The sequence below is a fragment of the Colius striatus genome, chromosome 5 (genome assembly GCF_028858725.1).
Source record: "Colius striatus isolate bColStr4 chromosome 5, bColStr4.1.hap1, whole genome shotgun sequence".
Lineage (NCBI taxonomy): Eukaryota > Metazoa > Chordata > Aves > Coliiformes > Coliidae > Colius > Colius striatus.
This window is the reverse complement of record NC_084763.1, coordinates 25,925,831-25,947,644: the sequence shown is the minus strand read 5'-3', so window position 1 is coordinate 25,947,644 and position 21,814 is coordinate 25,925,831. Positions and strand designations below refer to the sequence as shown.

The 21,814-nt window shown below is 42.8% G+C and overlaps 1 protein-coding gene across 1 annotated transcript; it reads right to left on the bottom strand.

The window, feature by feature from the left end:
* Positions 1-773: 773 nt before the first annotated feature.
* CDCA7L (cell division cycle associated 7 like) lies at positions 774-21,474 on the bottom strand. Its single transcript, XM_061997400.1, has 10 exons — positions 21,385-21,474; positions 13,466-13,612; positions 10,315-10,446; positions 9,534-9,857; positions 7,310-7,384; positions 5,680-5,865; positions 4,186-4,320; positions 3,190-3,339; positions 1,907-2,043; positions 774-1,587 (listed from the first exon to the last, which is right to left on the bottom strand). The coding sequence occupies exons 1-10, from the start codon at positions 21,472-21,474 to the stop codon at positions 1,557-1,559; spliced, it is 1,407 nt and encodes a 468-aa protein (XP_061853384.1). The 3' UTR covers positions 774-1,556.
* Between the last annotated feature and the right edge of the window lie 340 nt (positions 21,475-21,814).

Below are 21,814 nucleotides of genomic sequence, written 5' to 3'. Positions count from 1 at the left end.
AAGCAACTGTTTAAACCCAAGTTATTCTGGTCTTGCACTACTGAACACCATGTAAAGCATGTGCCTCTGTTTATTGCAGGTGCCAGGCTGAACATCTAGATGGGGACCATAGCTGAGGCCTGGCTCAAGGAACTGACTTCAGCAATGCCAGGCATTGGGCTGTCCAGTGGATCAAAGGGGAAACTAAGGATGTTTATGAATGTCCAGTTTATAAAACCAAAGCAGAGGGCCAACTTACATTTGGAATTTGTCTGAAAAGCAAGGAGAAGCCAGCTAAATGGGTTCTGACAGCAGTAGCTTTCCTCTTGGCAGGTAAGTACTACGGTTTTCAGTAGTACATGCTGCTTTCTCAATCTGCCTTGTAGTTAAAGCAAGAAGAGATAAGTGTTTTTCACATTCAGCTGGAGCAGGAGATTAGCCTCACAAAAACACAATCTTTTTAGTGTAACAACTATGCGTTTTAGATGTTGTTATTTATTCATCCATCAGTGTTATGTTCATGTGTTTCTCCACAAAATGATTATTGATCTGCAAGTATTCCTTCATTGCACCAGCTATGGGAAAGTAAACAGGAAACATCAGCATTGGGGTGGAGTTTTGACTCAAAAATATTCCTCTTGATTATTCTTTATTCTCTCTACATAAAAAGAAATGTGTTATCATACAAGAGTTTTAACATAGTCACACTGCAATATAAAACTTGCATTTAAACAAAGTTGCTTGAAAACTTGGTTGTACATATGAAAAAACATTTAAGTATTAACTGTGTTTAAAAAAATAATCCCAAACTTTGTAATTTAACCCAGTTAGCTAGTTATGATTGCTGTAAGGTAGCTGGTTCAGGCAGCAGGTGCATCACACACAAAAACTGATGGTGAGCGATTCTTTATTGGGTTGCTGTTGGAAATTGTTAAATATTTTAAAAAATTATTTTTAAAAGCATTTCCACTCATGTTTTGGTGATTAATTGCACTTTGGAATTTAAAAAAAAAAAATCATACTCTCAGTTTTAGGTTGCATCAGCACTGGCTGGAATATAATGGAATATATTGGCACTCAAATGAAAGTACCCCTCCCTTCTTTGCAGGGACAAGTTCAACAAACTACAGGTTTTGGAATAGGTTCAGAAAGCAAGGGCTGGAAAAATGAATCTTTATGGTTAAGCTGGAACACAGGGGGAGGTCTGTTTCTTTGAAGATGGGGTATGGTTTATGTTAAAACACCTTTCTGCAAACTTGTCCAATTATATAAAGAAAAATATTACTCAAATCGACCAAGTTCTCCATCATCTGGCTGTGTAGCTCTATTAAAAATTAACCAAAGTTCAAGAGTGCCATTTCACTTAATGTATAGGGTCTGTGCATGTAGATTTCTCTACCAAAACATTTTCCTGAGAGATCTTTTGCATAAGACCACAACAATCAACAAGTTCCAACACAGAAATGCATATACTATATTCTACAATTCTATCTTATATAAAACATAGTAATAACCTTTTGAAGTCAAAATTTGTCGAGAGAGTAACCATTTGCAGGCACAGCTTGAGTTCAGTGTTCTCAATCAGCATCCACCAGTTGTTTTTGTAAACTAGAAGACATGGCAAGAAAACAGCATTAGTGCTTTTTAGGAAATTCAGGTTCTCCATAAACAGACAGTTTCCATTGCTGAAGATGACACCTTCCAAAACAGTACTTCTATATGCTTCCAGGAATCAATACAGATAGGAAAAAGCATTTCGGTTGCTTAAGCAAGTGAGTTGTTTCCACTAATTCCAGCCTAGGAAAAACCTGAAATCCAAGAGACCTTTTGCACAGGTCCAGGATTTGCCCCAGGCCACAGAAGGCAGGTATCACTCCAAGGGCTACAACAGTTTAAAAAAGGTATGACCACGAGGCATGGCTCTCACCTTTCCAGGTACTCCTTGACGTTGTTGTAGCCATAGAACTTGGCTAAGTGGATGAGCATGCCCGTGGCGCAGCGCCCGTCCCGCCGGCGGCAGTAGCTGCAGTTGCACACCCCACGACAAGGAGGACAGATCCAGGCCTGCAGGGAGGTGAAGGCAGGGATGTGTAAAGGCAAGCCAGGATGAGGTTATATTCACTTCCCTCTAGCTCAGATACACACCACTATGACTTCCCTACTGCGTGACTGTCTAGGGAAAAGCTTTAAACACCTATATCTGCCAGCCAACCTTGTTAACTCCTTCCAAATTCTGCAAGATTAAAGAAACTAAGTACTACCCTGTTTTATTGAATATTTCTTAAGTCAAAAGACTCAGATTCTCCAAGTGTGCTCAGTATCAATTTTCAAATAGACTAAAGATATCTCTAATGCCCAATGGATAACTCATCCTATGCTGAGCTGGCCACAGTGAACACCCTAGAAAAGATGGGTACCCACTTTGACAAGTTTCTTTGCCTGCTGGTGTAGCACAATCACTGGGACAGAATTACTCAGCATGTATGTGAAGTCAGGCATCTCCCAGCTGCTCAGCAACTCAGCACAGAGGTGCAGATGTAATCAACCTGTGTTACAGTATACCAGCCATTGCCATGCTGTGCCAGCATGTCAGAGCCATTAGTTCTACTTCACTGTCCTTCAGAACAGCCCCAAAGCCCATCTCTAAAGCAAAGGTGGGGCAGAGAAGGTCCCAGAACAAGCTGAGTGCAGAGAGGAGCTATTCCACAGAGAGGTCGTTGTGTGCCTCCATCTCATTCTCTTGCAGCAGCCTGTGGTCTGTCCTCAGGGGATAATAGAGAAAAGGGGATAATAGAGAAAAGGGATAATAGAGAAAAGGAAACCAACCCTAAGACTTTTAGATATCCTTCCTCTTTTTTCTCTTACTTTAAAATTAGACTCTGTAACAAGGAACCTGCTTTGCACACCACATTACTCGCAGCATTTAAAAAACTGGTACCTGTTGGCATTTTTCTGAAAGGAGACAGATTTCTTTCCTTAAAAGCTCTCACACCCTCCACTATGTGGTAAGCAAGTGGAGTTTCAAAGCATGAAGATGGATTAATTGTAACCCAGGCTCAGCACCTTGTACTTGAGTTCCAAGACGATCAGTGTCAGTCTTAACAGTATTACGTATCTCCTCATAGCAAAAACCTTTGAAAAACCTTTGCTCGTTCTCATGAGCATACATTCAGCACAGCTTACTAACAAAATCACGTTCATTACACTTACTGGATCAAGCAGTGCTGATTTCACGTCTTCCCCATATCGATTTCGAAGGCACGGTCCACAGAACTGCCCCCTTACTCCTCCACAGCCCTGGTTGCGACAGATTGTCTTTGTGTCAATTGTCTTTTGTCGACACTGGTGGCAAGTACTACCCTGAAGTGGGAAAGGAGGAGAAACACAGATGTATGAAAGACATCTTAAATGCTCATTGCTGAACTTTCCTAATCTATCTGCTGATAGCAAAGCACAAAGTTCAAATCAAAGTCAAATGCAGCAATGAAAATCTTAGTAAGAACCCTAAGTTCCATTATTATGGTAAATCATATAGTTATCTGGAGAAATGCTAGGAATTTCACACATACAGTGCCCAGCCTTAGTTGTACTGGGAACCTCACACCACGTGAACATCATGTCATAGTTGTGATCCTTTCCCCTTCTTCTATGAAAAAGCTAAAACTACTCAGAAAAATGTCTTGTGACTCAACTCTGCAAATACAGCAGAGCATGAAATCTATAGTAAGCCAATCATCTAGATATGTTTACGACAATTATAGCCAAACCCAGTGAAGGAAAGAAGAGTTCCATCAAGAGCTTGGGGAACTACCCACCCCATACACAGATGTCTTTTCCAGGGAGTACAAGGAGCAGCAGAGATCTCTATTATTTAATGGTACAACCACCACAACATACATAGTGAGAACGAAAGAGAAAAGAGATGTCAACTCTTACCAGTGGTGAGTCATACCTATAGCAAATTCCACTTAATAGCTCTATGGCAAGAAAGCACTTCTTCACAGAGGCAAAAAGTTGGTGGGAGGTACCAACCAGCACAGGCAGGCCCACGGAAGCCTGGCAAAGCTTTCAAAGTTGTGCTTGTGTAGTTAATGCTGAGCTACACTCCCCAGAACGTCAGGAAAGTGGAAGCAAACACCAGCGAACCATTAAAAGACCTTCAATTCCAAGAGCATGGACATACTAAAGAACGCAGTAGCCACTTACTAGAACTTTATCATAGATCTTGTCTTTAACAGTGATTGCAATGTTGTCCAAGTCCTCATCAGTGATATCCTCGACTGGACGGTAAGATGAGTACCTTGATGACCTCCTCCTCTTGCGCACTCCACAATCCCCCTGCTAAACAAATTCATCTCAACACTTTTTGTCTGATGTCATGAAGACTCTGTCACCACACTTGGTGACAAATTCTTTCATTTATAATGCACATGCAGTCTAGGCCAGACAGACTACAGGCTCAGGACCACTGGAAGAGCATGAAACAGTTTCCAAATCACCACCTCTTTCTTTCCCTCTCCTCCTTAACCTTTTCTCCTCTCCATTTATTATTTATTCCATTTATATGTTCTTCCTTCCCATCATTGTTTCCTCTATTTCCACAAATCGCTGACACATTTTTCTGCTGCCTCCTTTTCGTTACATTCCCTGCACACCTCCACCGTAACTCTTCACTTATCTCCTCTCAAAATAACGAACTGTGACCATCTGCTTTCCCATGCTTTGCTCCTGAAATCTCCTAGCATACTCTCTAATTGCTTTCTCCAACCACAAATGTCCTGCCAAAACCCTTTGTTGAAGTTTTAGGTTAGTCCTGCCATACCCAGCCCTGTCTTAACATCCTGTTTGTTATTAGGAAAAGCCCTCCACTCACTACGAATACTATTTTTCCTTCCAAATACCATTCTTTTTGACCTTTATTCATGTTCAAGTCTTATTTAATCCTTAGCTTTCCTCCTGCTTCACTTTCAGCACCTAATTTGACCTTCACCCTGGGTCAGCTCTCATTTCTCCAAAAGTCATTTACCAGCCCAGGTTCTCATTCAGTGTTCCTTCACTTTTTCAATAGCCAAGTTCCCTCTATAATGCTTCAACTATGCCCAGCACTCAAATCCTACAAGCAGAACTGGGATCGAGCCTACATAGATGCAAACTTAGGAGCCTTCCTCATAAGGGCCATATAGTAAATGTAACTAAGACAAATGACCACCATAAACTAAGGGAGGTAAAAAACCTCAGATTATATAAAAAACAAACAGGGAAGAATAAAACCTGCCACTTTTGGATGGCTAGCCAGTACAGCAGCAGTTTGCTGGTGCAGATTCTCTTCATTCATTCTCAGTTCAGCTGTAGAACTCCTGCTATTTCTACAGAAGTTTTTTTCTGAGTCTAAAAACAGAGAAGATCTGCTTGGTCACCTCTACCAGCCCCACTGCCTTGCCACTTGAAAGCCTTCTACATTGTAGGATCTTAGAATTTTCACATAATGAATCACAGACCATAAGTAAATCACACTGGTACGTTTGGACAACACTGGTCACAAATAGAGCCCAGTAGCTCTATAACTTCTTCTGTAGCTAATTCCAACCAAAGTTTCTCATTAACTTTCAGTAGGATGTGATCTCTGCTCTAACTGCTGGCCAACAATTACAACGTTTCCTAATCCCTAGCTACCGGAGGTCTCAAAAGTCTGGCAAATACCACACTGAGTCTCTTCTTCAAGAGGTTTTGTTGTCTGTAGCTACGCAAGTGTTCCGCAAATTTGACAGCCGACACAGTAAATTTTTCCAAGGCAAAGTTTTCCGGCGGACGAGCGTTTCTGGTTGGGTTCATGCGACGTGTTATCTGGCCTTCAGAAAATGTCCTCCTTGGGATTTTCTTCTGTTTCTAGAAAGAGAAGGCTCCAGTAACTCTCCTTTCAGTAACATGTGTAGTGTTAAACCACCAGAAATAATCTGAGAATGACTGTACCACACTCTTATTACCATGAATTAATCTGTTCTTCTCCCATTCCTTATTTGTTAAGCCAAACCTCACCAATTTCTAGCGTTCTTAAGCGTTCTCCCTACATGCTATACCTTTTTTATCCTTTTACAACACTACATCTTTGCAGTCAAATTCTGCTTCAATTAACATCACAGAACTATACCAAGATTTTACATGTGGCATCTTAAGGTAGAAGCTAGCTCTCTCTGTTCTTCCGTAGCTAAATGTCCAGATTTCCCCACAGTATGAATACACCTTCGAGGAATAATCCAAATTCTAGGTTATTTTCTTTTACATTTTGTAAATTGAAAGGGCATTAATAAGATGCTTCTCCTACTTCCAGATTCATAAGACCTGAAAATTACTAGGAGATACAAGCTACCCTCTTCATGTTGCCACACCTGTGAATTACTGCATGATAATTCATGCAATATAAGTCCTGCATAGCCACCCACAATCAAGGCTACTGAACCTGACAGTATAAACAAGATGTAGGAAGCAAGTCTGCTTGCTACCATTCACTTTAGTTATTGCCTTCAAAAGAAGTGTAAGGCACATTAGAAGAAGACAGGCCAGAATTCAAAAACCAAGCTGATGAGGTAACTAGAATACTCCTGATGCTCCCTCCCTTCCTCAAGTAAAGACACTAAATAAAAGTAACAGGATTATGTATGTATTCAAAGGACATTAAAGTTTATATAGCATTTAAATAGAGCTAGCAAGGTTCCAGCCTTTCAAAGACTGTATAATTTGGCATCACCTTTTCACCAGACAACCACCACACTGGCATTTCTACATGGGCTTCCCAAAGATATAGCCCCTTCAATTTTTCATCAAATCTTTTCAGTTTGTCATATGCATGGAAAAAACCTAGAGGGGCTGGCAGTTCTCTGCTTCCAGACAAGAAAAGTCAGTTGGAATAACTAACTACAGTATCACTGCAGGTTCATATGGAAATTCACTTAATCAGCATAACTCTACTGGGAAGCATGGATTTTAAAAGAAAAGCCTGCAAGAGGGAAATTAACAGAATCTAAACCCAAAGGAAACCAACTACTCTTCCTTATTCCCACATATAGACTTGTCTAGCATCTCAACAGTACTTGTGGGGCAAAAATGATAAAAAACCATCTCACTTTGGCTTCCATATTTCTTCATAGATCACCTTGCAAAATTTCATTGCCTCACATAACCTCTGGTACTTAATTACTGACCAATAGCAAACATATACAAGTGACCAAAACCAAAGAAAACCAGGACTGGGTGAAAGTGTTTCATCAGGAAACATGTTAATGCTAAGTCTAGCAAAAAGGACTCTCACCTCTAGCCTGTGCCAGAGACTTACCGAAGGAGTCGAGGTGGGCGTTTTCACTGGGAACAGGTCAGGTATGGAATTCAGTTCTGCCAGAAGCTGGGCAAGCTGAAATCAACAGTGATATCACATTGAAAACTCACTGTAAACTTGCAAAGAAGCAACACCTATCATCTACTCTTCACATACACTCCAAATTGTATCTAAACACATGAAGATTCTGTGCATGAAACCTTTCTCAAGGCACTTTATTTAAGCAGGGCACATTTGCATGAGCAAAACTCTGCAGGCAATAATAACTGCATAGCTCCCCTTAATTCTTACTGGGAGTTAGAACTGGCTAGATTTACACATCCAATCTTGTTGAAGCAGCACTGAAGAAGAGCATTACAACAGTTGCAGTGTCTATGACCAATAACAAGAAGGTCACAATTCTCATGACAGGAGGGAGAATAGGAAGACACGGTGCCCTTAGCCTAGAAGATTGTAATATGTTCCCCATGGCCTATTTTACTGAATGACTGCTGATATACCTGAACTTTTTGCCAGGGAACTCAGTGTCCCCTTAGGCAGTGATATCGTAGCAGGGAAACCTTGCTTGTCATGCTTCTGTGATCCTTGGTAGCAAAGATTAGGAACATCCCTTTTCCAATCGAGACAGCTAGCACTGATTTCACAAATGCTGCAAACCACAGCCAGTAAGGCTGCAGACCTGTTGCTTTGGGCAGATACCCCCAGAAACATAGGTATGCACTCGTTTCCCACACTGCAAAGCGACTTTGCCTCACTGCTAGTTCTCTGAGCATGGCGTATGTGGGATCAGAAGCACTCTGGCAGGACAGTGTCTTGCACTGTGGGGCTGTCCTGGACGTACATGTCAACAGAAGCTGTGGCTTTTGGACAGGTCAAAAAAAAAAAAAAAAATCTGTTCTGGAATCATAGAATCATTTCCATTGGAAAAGACCTTTAAGATGATCAGATCCAACCATTAACCTCATACTGACAGGTCCATCACTAAACTCAACCATGTCCTTCTGTACCTCAGCTATGAGTCTTTCAAATATCTCTAGGGATGGTGACTCCACTGTCTCCCTGGGCAGCCTGTTCCAATGCTTAATCCTCTCAGTAAAAAAGTTCTTCCTAATGTCCAATCTAAATCTCCCTTGGCACAACCTGAGCTCATTTCCTCTTGTCCTATCATTCAGGTCAGGCTATCTTCTAAAAAGGCAACAATACCCAGGATGAGCCTGGCCGCTAGCAAGCTGCCCCGAGATGGCTACACCAATCATAGCAGTCAAAGCTGGATATGGTCTTTCTCAGTAAATCCTTCAGCATTGTATTTATTAAGAGCTATTTAATGTCATTACAGTACTGCAACTAGGATACAAGTGAACTTTGCTATGGTCAAACAGGAAGGAAGAATACAAGGTGAGAGAGGTGGAAGAGTAGCAAGATGAACACAGTGCCAGTGAGGATGCAAGACTGATTAGAAACATAGGTACAAAACTAAAGCAAGTTTTTATAAGGGAGCTGCAGGACCACACACCTAAGAGGTGTGTGTTTGAGCCCTAATACTGCTTAGAAGCTGCAGCTTCTCCTGAAATACAGTAAAACTGAAGGAGCCACTGAAGATCCAACATCAACTCGTATTTGCATGGCAGTGTGATAATTAGAGAGCTGGTGGCATATTGGACAACAGAGGAAAAAGCATTAGGGATCAATCAGTGTCTCTCTTCTGCACCTTCACGCACACATGCACACTTTTTCAGTAGGTTATACAGCATAACTGTAAACATCCCTTCCCACACAACTGAAAAGTAACATTTATCATCCTTAGCAGTTTTTAGTTGGCTTTCCAATCAGTAATTGGAGATCTGTCAGACATAAATGAAAAGTAGAAACTACTGTGCAAATGATACCATAAACCAGCTGAAGGGACCATCTGCTTTTCCAACATGTTCTGAATATAAGACTACAATTTGGGTATCTAACTTTGTTCACATCCACAAAATGCTAGGTTCCACTCTGATTTCAAACTTGAGCAGGCTACTCCTACTTGGGGCTATTTTAGGGTAAATGTGTGAGTGCTGATGGCTCTCTAGGGTTTTCCCAGGTAGAAAAATTCAAATACAATCCACCACGAGATTTGCCCCAAACTCCCAGTGCAGCACCAGTGAGGACCTCAAAAACCAAGCATTCTGAAGCTAAGTACTCAGATGAAAATGTCAAAGAACAAAGCACTGCTCATAAGTCTTACCATGGCTTTATTTTCTTTAATATTTATGGCTCTCTTAAGCAGAGCACTGGAACTTTCCTCCTGTGTTTCTTTAATGTCCTCTTCAGACTCTGAAGCAGAGCCCTCTAGTTTGTCCCACTGCTGGCAGTTTATTTCTTTTGAATGAGGTGGGAGGGATTCACTGTCCTTTAGAGGTAAGTTAGAAAAAGCCTGTTCAGACACTTTTTTCTCAGACGACTTTCTGGCGGGAAACTGAAAGGCAACACGAAGGCCAAAGCTTCTTCTCTTGGGGGAAACTTTCTTCTTTGCCTCCTCTTCTTCCTCACTCAAGTCCGATTCAATCGCCTAGAGGCAGGAAGAATCCAATATTACATTACTGACTGTGAGACAAGGAAGGTCATTTTTAAATCACTAAGTCTAGGTAGCAATCTCACTACTTGAAGGCATTGTCATAAATTCACCTAAATCAACCAATTTTTTAATAGTTCACAGTACATGACTTCCTGTGTGCAGAGACCAACACAAAATCTATATATTAATTTTGTCTGGGACACAGATATGGCTGTCTTCAGGGGAACAATCTTGCCTAGTACAGTCAGTCTACAAGCAGGGAATGAAGTTATCTTTTCTAATACGTGATACTGCATTAAATAAAGCTTTTTTTGTCCTCTTTTAAGATAACAGGTATTTTTCTGCAGCATGAAGAAAGACCATCACAGTGTACCAGAAAAAATCCTACTATAACCTGAAAAGACAGAAAAAAAGGCAATGTATACATTCAGATGTAGGTGACTGCCTTTACCAGAACTCCTTTCTTGTTCACATCCACCTCGCTTGAAGCGAAGCCCTCAAACACTTCCGTTTCAGAGTCGGTATCTTCAGTGAAAATCCTCTGCAGTTCTTCAGTGAGGTACCTGGACTGAAATCGAACTCCCTATAAAAAATACCAGACAGCAGCTGTGAGGGACAGTCAGATACAGAGTAGCCACACAGTCACAATAAACAAGCCCTGAGGTTCAAGTAGGTATCAACTGGATGTCATACACCATGAAAGCACTTTGCAGGCAAAGCCTGTCAAAAGTAAAAAGCACAAGACAGAGTTTCAGCATTTCAACTTAGCATTTTGAGCACAGGGCTTTAACTGAGATGCTTCTGGTGGGGTGAACTTTATTCTATGCCTCTTCCTCCTCCTCACTACTACCCAATAAAAATAAACTAATCATAAATCTGTAAACTATCACTTTTTTAATGTTTTATTCTGCATGTAAGAAAAACTGGTCTTGAACAGAAGAAAATACAAACCACAGCAAGAAAAAGCCCTCCTTTTTGCACTTAGCAATAGAAACACCACACTCTTCTGGGCCTGCTGCAGCAGTACTCAAGCCTCCTAGACATAGGAATCTGCTCCTTCTCACACTGTTACACTATCACTGAAGTGACAGACACCATCACAAAAACACAGAGCTCTGAACAGCCTGACTAACATTCCTCCACTACCCAACTGCTCAACTCTCTCTGTTTTTATGGTGCAGTTTATCATTCAAATGTTTTCTAGAGTAGGTAGATCCCAAATTTCTGCTTCCAGACCAGGAACTAAAAAGTCCATGAAAAATAAACTCAGATCTCATTAAACACTCTCCACAATATGCACATTACATACCAATTAAACCAGAAATGTATTTCCATACTTCCAAACAGTTAGTATAAGACCATCTGCCAACTTGTCCCTGTTAGTCTCCTGAAAGACTTGTTCATGGTAGGAAGATAACCCATGTTCACACCACACCTGCCTCTTCAAAGTCAGCAACACTGACTTAAGTCTGTTTCCCCAATTTTCCTCTGCTATTTCTTCCTCCCATGTGAGATATAAAAATGACCTTCCATATGACACACTTGCTAAATATCTTTATTCTTCCTTTCAGTTGCTTTCCTTCCCTTTAATCACACACTTCATTATGTTAAGATAGTATCTGGTGAAAAACAGATACAATAGATGAGTGGAAAAGCTTAGAGGGGAATGGAAGGGGGGGAGCTACTGCATATACTGTTGCTTTACACTTAAACGTCTCCTACAAATTATTATGGGTAATTGGAATGAGTTTTCTCTGAAGAAAATTACTTTATCCTTTTGTTGATAGCTGCAGTGCAGCTCCTTGAGAAAGGAACAAACACAATAGGGAAGTTACTTTAAAGTTAAATTGCATCTCTTGGAGGGAAACTGAAGTTTTTATGCATTCTGTGTTTTCATGAAATTCCACAATGAAGGTTAGGGGGGGAAATAAGCTGTTTGTTAGCTAAAGTGACTAAAAATAACATACCTAGAGCTATGCTGTTACACCTATGAAGAATGGTTTACACACGGTAAAATAGGCATTAGGGATAGAAGACATGGCTGAAACTCAGCAGGAGTGCCGAGATCATGGGAGTAGGATTGCAAAAGCCCTGAGGAGAAGCAGATGTGCAGAGGTCACTACCCGTTCATGCATCTGCCCAGGAGCATCCAAGGCAACACCTGAAGCACTAACATCCCTTTCACCACCCCAGTAGGGCAGATGCCTTGCCTCCTCTCCCAGCGACTGAAGAATTTTTCTCAACTTTTCATCATTATGCTCTTCACACCACTTTTTGTCTCCTGCACAAGTCCCTGGGGTCTTTTTTAGTGACAGTGGTGTTTGGCATCATAAATGGATGGAACTCAGAATAAAAAAAATCCAGAGTTTTCAAAAACCTCAATACTGATGGAGATTTAAAGTAATCCTCAGTCCAAGGGAAATAGAGGAATGCTAAGGAAGGCTGCATTGCCAGATGTAAATCTGGAACAAGTCACACCTGGATTCCCACTAACACCTATTAAACTAACAGTATCTAGCTCTTCCACAGCATTTTTAATTAGAGGATCTTAAAGTTACCAGTACATCTGTCTAGCAACAAGAACGCAAAGCAATTTACAGCCCAGTATATTTCACTACGTTTTAGCCACCATCTTCCTCCATAGCGCAGACTGTGGGTGGCTCTGCCCCCATCCAGACTCTGCACTCTCCTGAGGCCATTGGCCTACAAAGGCTCAGAAATAGTACACACTGGTACAAGTCTTGTTCTGTTTCCTTTGCTAACACTAGTCATCTTCCTTGTCTTCAGTACCTCTTAACAAGGTACTGACCTGAATGGGCTAGGAGAAAAAATAACAAACAAAAAATAACCCCTTTTCAGTTAATGGAGCACAAGGACCTTTTCAAAAGCACAGCTGACAAAAGTATCTTCTAACACATTAGCCTCTGTCTATTACCTATATAATTATAAGCTTCTAAAAGACTAAACCCAAAACTTTCTGGTAGCCAAGACAGCACACCAGTTCTCTTCCTTTCTTGTGAATTCAGCTGACATCTCCAGTGATTTCATAATCACTGAATAAAAAAATATCAAAACATTATGCTGATCCATGCTACTTCACCATTAAGAGAGCAGAAAAACAGCAAATCTTGCAACTGCAGCAGGAACTGATGATTTCTGTGGGTCACTACCACTAAAACACAATTTTAGTGCAGAAAAAACACTGACATAAATTAGCACAGAACAGCACCGAGAGAGATTTCTGGAAGAAATACCTTGAAATCTCCAAACTCAAGAATGTCCCTCTATTATCATGCATTTCCACTCTATCCAGAGCACACCAGCCCAGGAAGATAATTCTCTCTTTCCTGTTTGCTACACTTAACTACTTCAGTTAAACTCATCTTATTTTGAAACCCATTTTACTTTTCATATTATGAAAGGGTTTTTAAAAGTGACCATTAAATCCTAACAGGGATGGCAAGTTTCCTTGCATTTCTTTTTAATACAAAGACTGCAGATTCTGGGGTTTGCTGTGAGCCATGGCTTGCACAGCCTTGACACAGGCTCAGAGTACTGCTGCACCCAAAGAGTGTAACTGAGAAACAGCAAGCCATTCCTACCTTTTTTCCTGGCTCCAGAGAATCAAAATTAGCATAGCTGTTCTTTGACAACAACCTCTGTCTGGAAGCATCATCTTGGAACCCCAGAAAATCTTCATTGTCACTGGGGGCATTAAAAATGTCAGCCACATCCTTGGGTATCTGTTTCTGATTCAAAACAAGAGAAGATATGTGTCAGACATGCCAACTTAATAGGAAAACTCAAATTGGCAACAGTACAACTTACTTTTATACGCCTATGCAAGTACAAATCTGTATCACAAAACATGCTATGCATAAATTGTACCTCATTTAACTAAACTCTGGGACTGTTCTAATCCCTAGATACAGACTACAGATCTGGGGCTAGGGAGGGGATGCCATATGCAGGGTACTCTACAGAAGAGTATTTACCAACATAAAAATATGCGTGCCTCAACTTTAAATGGTGAACTGAGCACGTTCTTGTATCTGTAGTGAAACCCACCATTGCCCCTCTTCTTAGAGAGCAGCAATGGCTCAAAGGTAAGGAATACATCAATATAACTCTGGTAAAAAAGTGTAAAGAAACCTTACCATTAAACCCAGTAACAGTACTGTTGCATATGTTAGCAGACGCTTGGCTAACTCCAAAAATAAATCAATACAACTCATTCTCCTTCATCAGAAGTGATGCTTTTCCCCCAGCATTCGATAAACCCATTTTAACCAAGAATGTTACTCATTTGCCCAGGATGCGGCCTGCCAGGAGGAAGCACTGCCAAGGGCAGACAGCAACACTTCCAGAGGAGACCAGAGTCACAACCTCAGAGCTTGAGAAGTCCAGCCCCAGCACATAAGGAGACTCACACAACCACATCCATCTATTGCCCCACATGTATTTCACCAAACACTTTGGATAAGTAACAGTGTAACTGGCCTCATGTAACAGGCCAGTAAGGAAGCCTTCAAAAAGCTCTCACTTAGCCTGCTTCAGGATTCGGCACGCTAATCCTGAAGAAGGATGGGATGCATAGATACAGCCTCAAAAACCGAGGCTGAAGGCATTTTACCAAGTTTCAGAACATTGTCTTAACACATCCCCGTATCATCTGCAAAACTGGTCTGCCATTCACAGAAATGCTCAAGAAGGACATTTGCATCGCCCGTCAGCACATGGACATTTGTCTTCTACATCCCGAGGACCACAAGTACACATCACAAGTGCTACTCTTGCCTGAAGCAAGCTTTTCTGCTGTTCTGTGTGCTAAATCTGTATGTGGATTTACCCCTCCTCTCATTAACACCTAGGAACTTGAGATCAACAGCTGCCTGGTGAGAGAGGCCAGTTCCTCATTGAAAGGTGGAAGTCTCCAGCCCTAACCATTCAAAAGAACATTCCTCAGATGAACTCCAGAACTGAGAGCAACTTGCCCTTGTCTGCTGTCACAGACAGCCAAGGTGGCTCATACAGGGACCCATAAAATGTTTTGGGGATTTTCGTTTTATTTTTTAATAGTGTCAAGGCAAATGACCTAAAGGAGGCTTATTTTTCAAAAATAGTGCTGCTGCCAAAATTCCACTTCTGTTAAAAGAGCAATCGGCACCTTGACCAAAGCCTCACTCTCTGAAATAAGCTACAGCAACGGGCATAATTTTATTCTTGGTCTACTTTTATAAAGCTGATGAAAAACTGATTGATGGCTGCTGGAGCAAGAGCAGAATTTGGCTTTGAACAACTGACCCTCACAGGCATGACCCAATGCACTGCTGCAGAAGCCATGCTGCCTCAAGCTGAATCCCTTTGGATATCCCTTCACCCCAACCTCTTGCACCAAACAGCCAGAATCCCCCTCTGTTGCTGGGACAGAATACGCCCAGTACAGAGTAGTGTTTAAAATGAAGCATTATGCATCTTAATGGAAAAGCATATAAGGAGCTGTGAGCCTCGTTGCTATGAATACACTGCTTCCAGGAGCCACTGCATTAGTTCTTGTGCTATTGTAGGGTCGATTTAGCCACTGCTGTGATTACTGTATGCCTAACTAATTTCCTCTTCTTCGTCTCTTACTTCTGCATCTGCACCAGAGGAGCTGTTATGGGGGTGTAATTACTGATTCTGAACAAAGGAAAAAAAATTCTTTCCCAGTAGACCTTTTCTAATCTTTACGCATTCCCAAATATTAAGGTACCGATTTAAATAACTTACTGCAGAGCTTCAAAGACTGTTAGTTTGTGACTCGCTCCCTTGTAGCCTACAAGAATCCCATTCAGTCATTGATGAGTCCCCATTTCAACTGAAAGGACTGAAACAGACAGCACCCCACACATACAAGGTGGGCACACTACAAGTGTTTAAAATGAGCACCCTCATCACTAAGCTTGCTCACCACCAATATTTCCACACTTGAAATCACAACTCAAGTGATGGGCATCAGACAGATAAGACAGACATCCAAGACAAGCTTGCACCAAACACCTCTGCCATGATGGGTTGGTTTGCTTTTTATTTATTGTGCAGTTCTGGAAGCCACAGACATTTCCACATTTAACTTTCAAATAAAATGCATTGAAAAACTGATTTATAATCAGTACCAGAGCCTAGTATTTTAACTCTGTCAACAAAGTAACATATACCAAGAAAGAAAATACATATACCAAGAAAGAAAATACATATACCAAGAAAGAAAATACATATACCAAGAAAGAAAATACATATTTTCCTAAACACAAATGTCAAAACAATTAACTATTCTGAACGCTTGAAAGATGCAGGCACTTCAAAGGAGGATCTTTTTTAGCCTTAAACCCCTAAAAAAGGCAGGAAGGCAAAGAAGTGACAAACATTTCAACTTTGCTCAATATTTCAACATGAACAAACCACAAGTTCAGATGCAACAGTCTGCTGAAATGCCTCAGAGATATGAGAAATACTGTCTTTTAAAGATACTAGTTACAAAAACAGAGTAACAAAAATCTAATAAAAGCTGGAAATAATTCACAGCTGCTGAAAAAGTCAAAAAGTCTTATTTCTAATAGGAAATGTTATACCTATTGAACTCAGTTATTTGGACACATAAAATACTTGTTTAAAACACCCACAAGGTACTTTTGAAAAGCAGCAGAAACCATTCCCTGCTACTAAGAGCACACAGACCAACACTTGCCAAAATAACCAATCCTAACTATGTTTTTCCAAGAAAAATTCAAGACATCCCCACCTCTGTTTCCTTTTCTCTAAATTTGACAAAATGCTGCCAGGAGTGTACCTGGATTTGCTAGGCTGCATGGAGGAGAGCTGTTGCTCCTGCAAAACTGGGAGCAGGCAGTTGTGTGTGCCCGTGGGGGCTGGCAGATCTGTCACTAAGGGCCAAGGGTGACGGAAATGGAAAACGAAGCTTGGAGGGACGTCAGACCTATTTTGGCGATGTTCCCAGACTCACCACATAAGCAATGAGCAAACTATGGTACCTGAGGTCCCCAGCAGTCAAAACATTTTTTTTAAGTGCCATCCCCATGAATTCCACCTGTCATGTTAGATAAGTAGAAAAAGAAAAGCCTGGGTTGAGCTCGTTTACTTTCACAGAATCACAGAATGGTAGGGGTTGGAAGGGACCTCCAGAGATCATCTAGTTAAACTCCCTGCTAAAGCAAGTCCACCTCTATCACGCTGCACAGGAACACATCCAAGTGTGTTTGGAAACTTCTAGGAGATTCCACAGCCTCTCTGAGCAGCCTGTGCCAGAGCTCCCTCTCCACCACAGGAAAGAAATTTCTTCTTGTGTTCAGGTGGAACTTCCTGTGTTCCAGCTCGTGCCTGTTACCTCGTGTCCTGTCAGTGGTCACTACAGAAAAAAAAAGACTCACCCCATTACCTTGACACTTGCCCTTTAGGAATCTCTAAGTGTTGACAAGGTCCCCTCCTCAGTCTTCTCCAGGTTGAACAGCTCCAGGTCTCACAGCCTTTCTTCACAGAAGATATGTTCCAATCACCTCCTCATCTTGGTAGCCCTCCACTGGACTCTCTCCAGCAGAGAGTTCTCTCTCTGTCTTGAACTGGGGAGCTTAGAATTGGACACGGTACTCCAGATAAAGCCTTACCAGGCCAGAATAGAGGGTGAGGAGAATCTCAACCTGCTGGCCACACTTACTAATGTACCCCAGGATGCCATTGTCCTTCTTGGCCATGAGGGCACATTGTTGACTCATGTTTAATTTGCTGTCCACCAGAACTCCCAGGTACCTCTCTGCAGGTCAGCCCCAGCCTGTATTGGTGCCCAGGGTTGTTTCTCCCTAGGAACAATCACCTCCTTTCTACACCACCAGGAAGAACTCTCATCTCTCAAGTGAAAAATTAACTTTCCTGATATCAAAGCCAAAGCAGATACAACTTGCCCTTTTGCAAGGCAATACCCTAGGAGGCTGAAAGGAGCGAATGCTTCTCTTCACACACACCTGCCACATCATAGTTGTTTCTTTCTAAGCCACTGTTGATCATACTAATTTTTTAAGAGGTATTTGTAGGTATCACTTTCTTTACCAATTGTTACAAGTGTTTTCTTCTCTAACAAACAAGGATGCATCAGGAGAACATACTGTGTAAGAAAGTAGAGCTATATGTAACTATTTTTGTTCCTGCTACAGAAGAAACAAAACAACTGGGCTGTGTTCCCCTCATTCAACTTTACAGAATGTATGGACACTCTAATTGGAAGCTGAGGACAGATCACTTTGCTAACATTCAAACTCAGTCAAACTGAGATAATCCCAGTTTGATCTCAAACACATACACAAATCAACCCTGTGCAAAGTCACACCTTCAACACGCGCTGGAAAACCTACTCACTTGTCCCAGACTCAGTACAGAGGAAAGCTTACGACACACCACCCAAGGGCTACAGGCTTTGGCTCATAGCCCCAAAACAACAACCAAACAGGGAAGCACTCCAAGGCTGACAATTACAGGCAGCACTCCAAGAACAGAGGGCTCCAGCCAGAACGCTAATAGGTGCCAAACCAAAACCCCAGTACTATTTAGGAGTCAAGATCCTGGTCTCGCCACTGGAATCATAAAGGCAAACAGCATTGTGTAAAAGTTTAATTTTAAACATCACATAAATGTTTGAAAGACGTAGAAGGCAAAGAGAGACCAAGTCATGTATTACAATGCAGAAGAATCACACAACTAAACACATGGTCAATAGGACTGTCAAGACCATCCAACCAGCCCATGACTCAAGGGCAACAGTGAAATCTGGGAAGGCAAAGATGATCACAGATGAGCTCCACAACATCATAACAGTATCAGAACACAAAACCCTGAAGCCTTCTGGATGGCGAAGTAGATTCCTGGCACAAGTGACGCTGAGTGAAAGGCAGATAAGCATTCAAAGAAAAGAAGGAACACATGATAAAATACACAGTTGTCAGACTGTTTTGTGATCTTTTCAGGGATACTTTGATTCCACTGATGGTGAGGATGGATTATGATTCAGCATGTAAATCTGTCGCAGCAACACCTGCTGAGACCTTCAGGACGGTTCCCCCTGCCCCTGTGGAAAGTTGTGGTAATTTTCACTCTGATCAACCTATTGCTAAACCTAAGTAGTCCATGAAATTTTAGCAAATTAATCTATTTTCAGAACAGTATAATTTCTACATCACTTTAACTGATAATTAAATAAGCTAAAACCCATCAAGCTACTTTATCCTAAAACAAAGAATGTCCAACCTTCATAGTTACCTGGTGAGTCATTTCAAATGTTACCTTCCAGAGGCAACACCTACCTGGAAACTAAGCCCTGCTTTTCAAAAACACCGATTAAAATGTGACTACCAGCATGCCAGCATATGAGCACAGTCTAAATGCTCTGTCAATTGTTACCATCTCTGGTCATATCTAAACGTGACCTACTCTACGAGGTCCTGCTCTGGCAGAGGGGTTGCACTAGATGATCTTTCAAGGTCACTTCCAACCCTTGAGACTCTGTGATTCTGTAATCTCTTGCTGATCCAAACAGTACTAACAGCCATTTCTGAAGTAATTCTGTGTAATTCAAGAGCATCCCTTTTGTGGTGCCTAATTACTTTCCTAGCCCTGCCATTCCAAGCAAAACACAGGAATGCAACACATTCCCTCTTCATGTCTGGACCGCTGGCACCCAAGCTTTCTGGATTAAAAAAAGCTTTGAGAGCCAGCACTCCTTCAACAATCTCAGCGTACTGAAACTGCTGTGCAAGAACCTGTAAAATTAGACCCTGGGATGGGGAAGGGAACTGCAGGTCTTGAGATTCAAAACAATTTTGTACTGCTGACTTCTGTGGCCGTTGTTTTCAGTGGAGTGCACATACTCACTTAAAAGTTAATTTACCAGTCAGCAGACACCAGTGACCAGAGACAAGGAAATCTTCACCTCCACATCCTTCTGCCTCAGCTAGGACTAAACCCCCTGCTCACCAGCACGCCACAAAGAGAAGCAAGAGCAAGCAGGCCTTGCTTAGCCAAAACCAAGCTCCCACAAGAAACAGGAGAGCCCTGAGAATAGACTGCCTCCTTCTCCCCTTAGATGAGCCTTAAAAGAAACATGGTGTACACTATTTTAACAGTAAAAAGGTGCCCAGCAGACAGTAAGAACAGCTCCTTATAGCACCAGAGATGAGAAGTGCAATTTGCTTCTATCATACCGTGTCAATCAGGTTTCATAGAATCATAGAATGGTAGGGGTTGGAAGGGACCTTTAGAGATCATCTAGTCCAACCCCCCTGCAGAAGCAGGTTCAGCTAGATCAGGTTGCATAGGAACATGTCCAGGTGGATCTTGAAGACCTCCAAGGAAGGAAACTCCACAACCCCTCTGGGCAGCCTGTGCCAGGGCTCCCTCACCTGAACAGTGAAATAGTTTTTTCTTATATTTAAGTTGAACTTTTTGTGTTCCAGCTTCATCCCATTACCCCTTGTCCTGTTTCTAGCTACAACAGAAAAAAGGGATGCCCCAACCTCCTGACACCCACCATTTAGATATTTGTTAATAAGATCTCCCCTCAGTCTCCTCTAGACTAAATAAGTTTCTCCAAAACTGTTTTACAGTTCCCTCATTCCCACTCTGCCAACAAAGAGTCCAAGACCATGCAGAGGTGGAAAGTTTACAAAGCCTTTGAGAATACAGAGGGCCTAACAAACGTTTCAGTGTTTCTAAACTCTCCTATTCCAAAGAAACCCACCCCACTCCCTAAACTTTCCATCACTAAACAGCTGACTCAGACGCTGACATCCTCCTCCTTCCTGACCATCACCTGGGGGACTCACCGTACCACCTCTCAAGACCTAAACCACACAAGCAGCCTGAACCACACAATGAAATGCCAGGCTTGGACCAGACCACAGTCCTTGTGCCGATCAAAGCCCACCTACACTCTTTCCTAAAGCCTCCTGCCATATCAATGCCCAGATGAACACTGGCAACTCAAGTATGTGTTTGTGGCATAGCGGCACTCCAAAAACAACAAGAAAAAAGAGACAGATAAAAAATACAAAGTAGCTATTTCAAAAGTGGCATCGCCAGGCTAACCGCAAGTAATTAACAAGCTCCTCCCCGCCAAGCTGCGCGCAGCCCCTCCAGCCGTTACGAGGGGCTGCAGGAGGCTGCGCCGCCGGCGCTCCCCCGCGCCGGTGCGGAACTCCGCGGGGCCGCCCCAAAGGTTTCCACCGCCGCCGCGCCACGTGGAGAGCGGCCGGCAGGACCGGGGGCGGCCGTGATCGTCTGTATTAGGCGGCGCGACGGTCGGGAGAGCAGCTCGGCGCTGTCGGCGGCGCCGGTACCAGACCCCTGACCTCCGTTCTCCCGACCCCCGCGCCGCCGGGAACGGACAAAGGCCGCCGCTGCCCCGTGAAAGAGGAAAGGGCCTCTTCCCCCGCAGCCCAGCTCTTCCCGCCCGCGCCACACAGCCAGCGGCCCGCCTCACCTTGCCCCGGGTCGCCGCCCGCGGGCCTACCGCGGCTGCTGAGGCTACCGCCGCCCCCCGCCGCCGGCGCCGCCGGCCGCGCCGCACCATGCCGCGAGGAGCTGCCTGCGCTGCGGAGGGAGGAGGAGGAGGGAGGGACAGACAGACAGACGGACAGACGGGGGGTGGAGCCGGGCGGCAACGGCGGGAAAGGCAGGATGGGGATGGGGCCTGACTGGAGAGGGGGAGATGGGGGTGTCGGATTCGTGCGGAGCGCTGGTTCGTCGGGCTCGGGAAGATGGAGGGGGTGCTGCTCTACTGGCACACAGTACCTTCGGTTCGTTCCTACAGACCTCTCGCCCGGCAGCAGGCGTTGGCATGAGCGGAGCAGGCTTGCCTAGGGGAACATGCTTCTGTCCTGCAAATCATTTAAAAACGTTTGTTTATATAA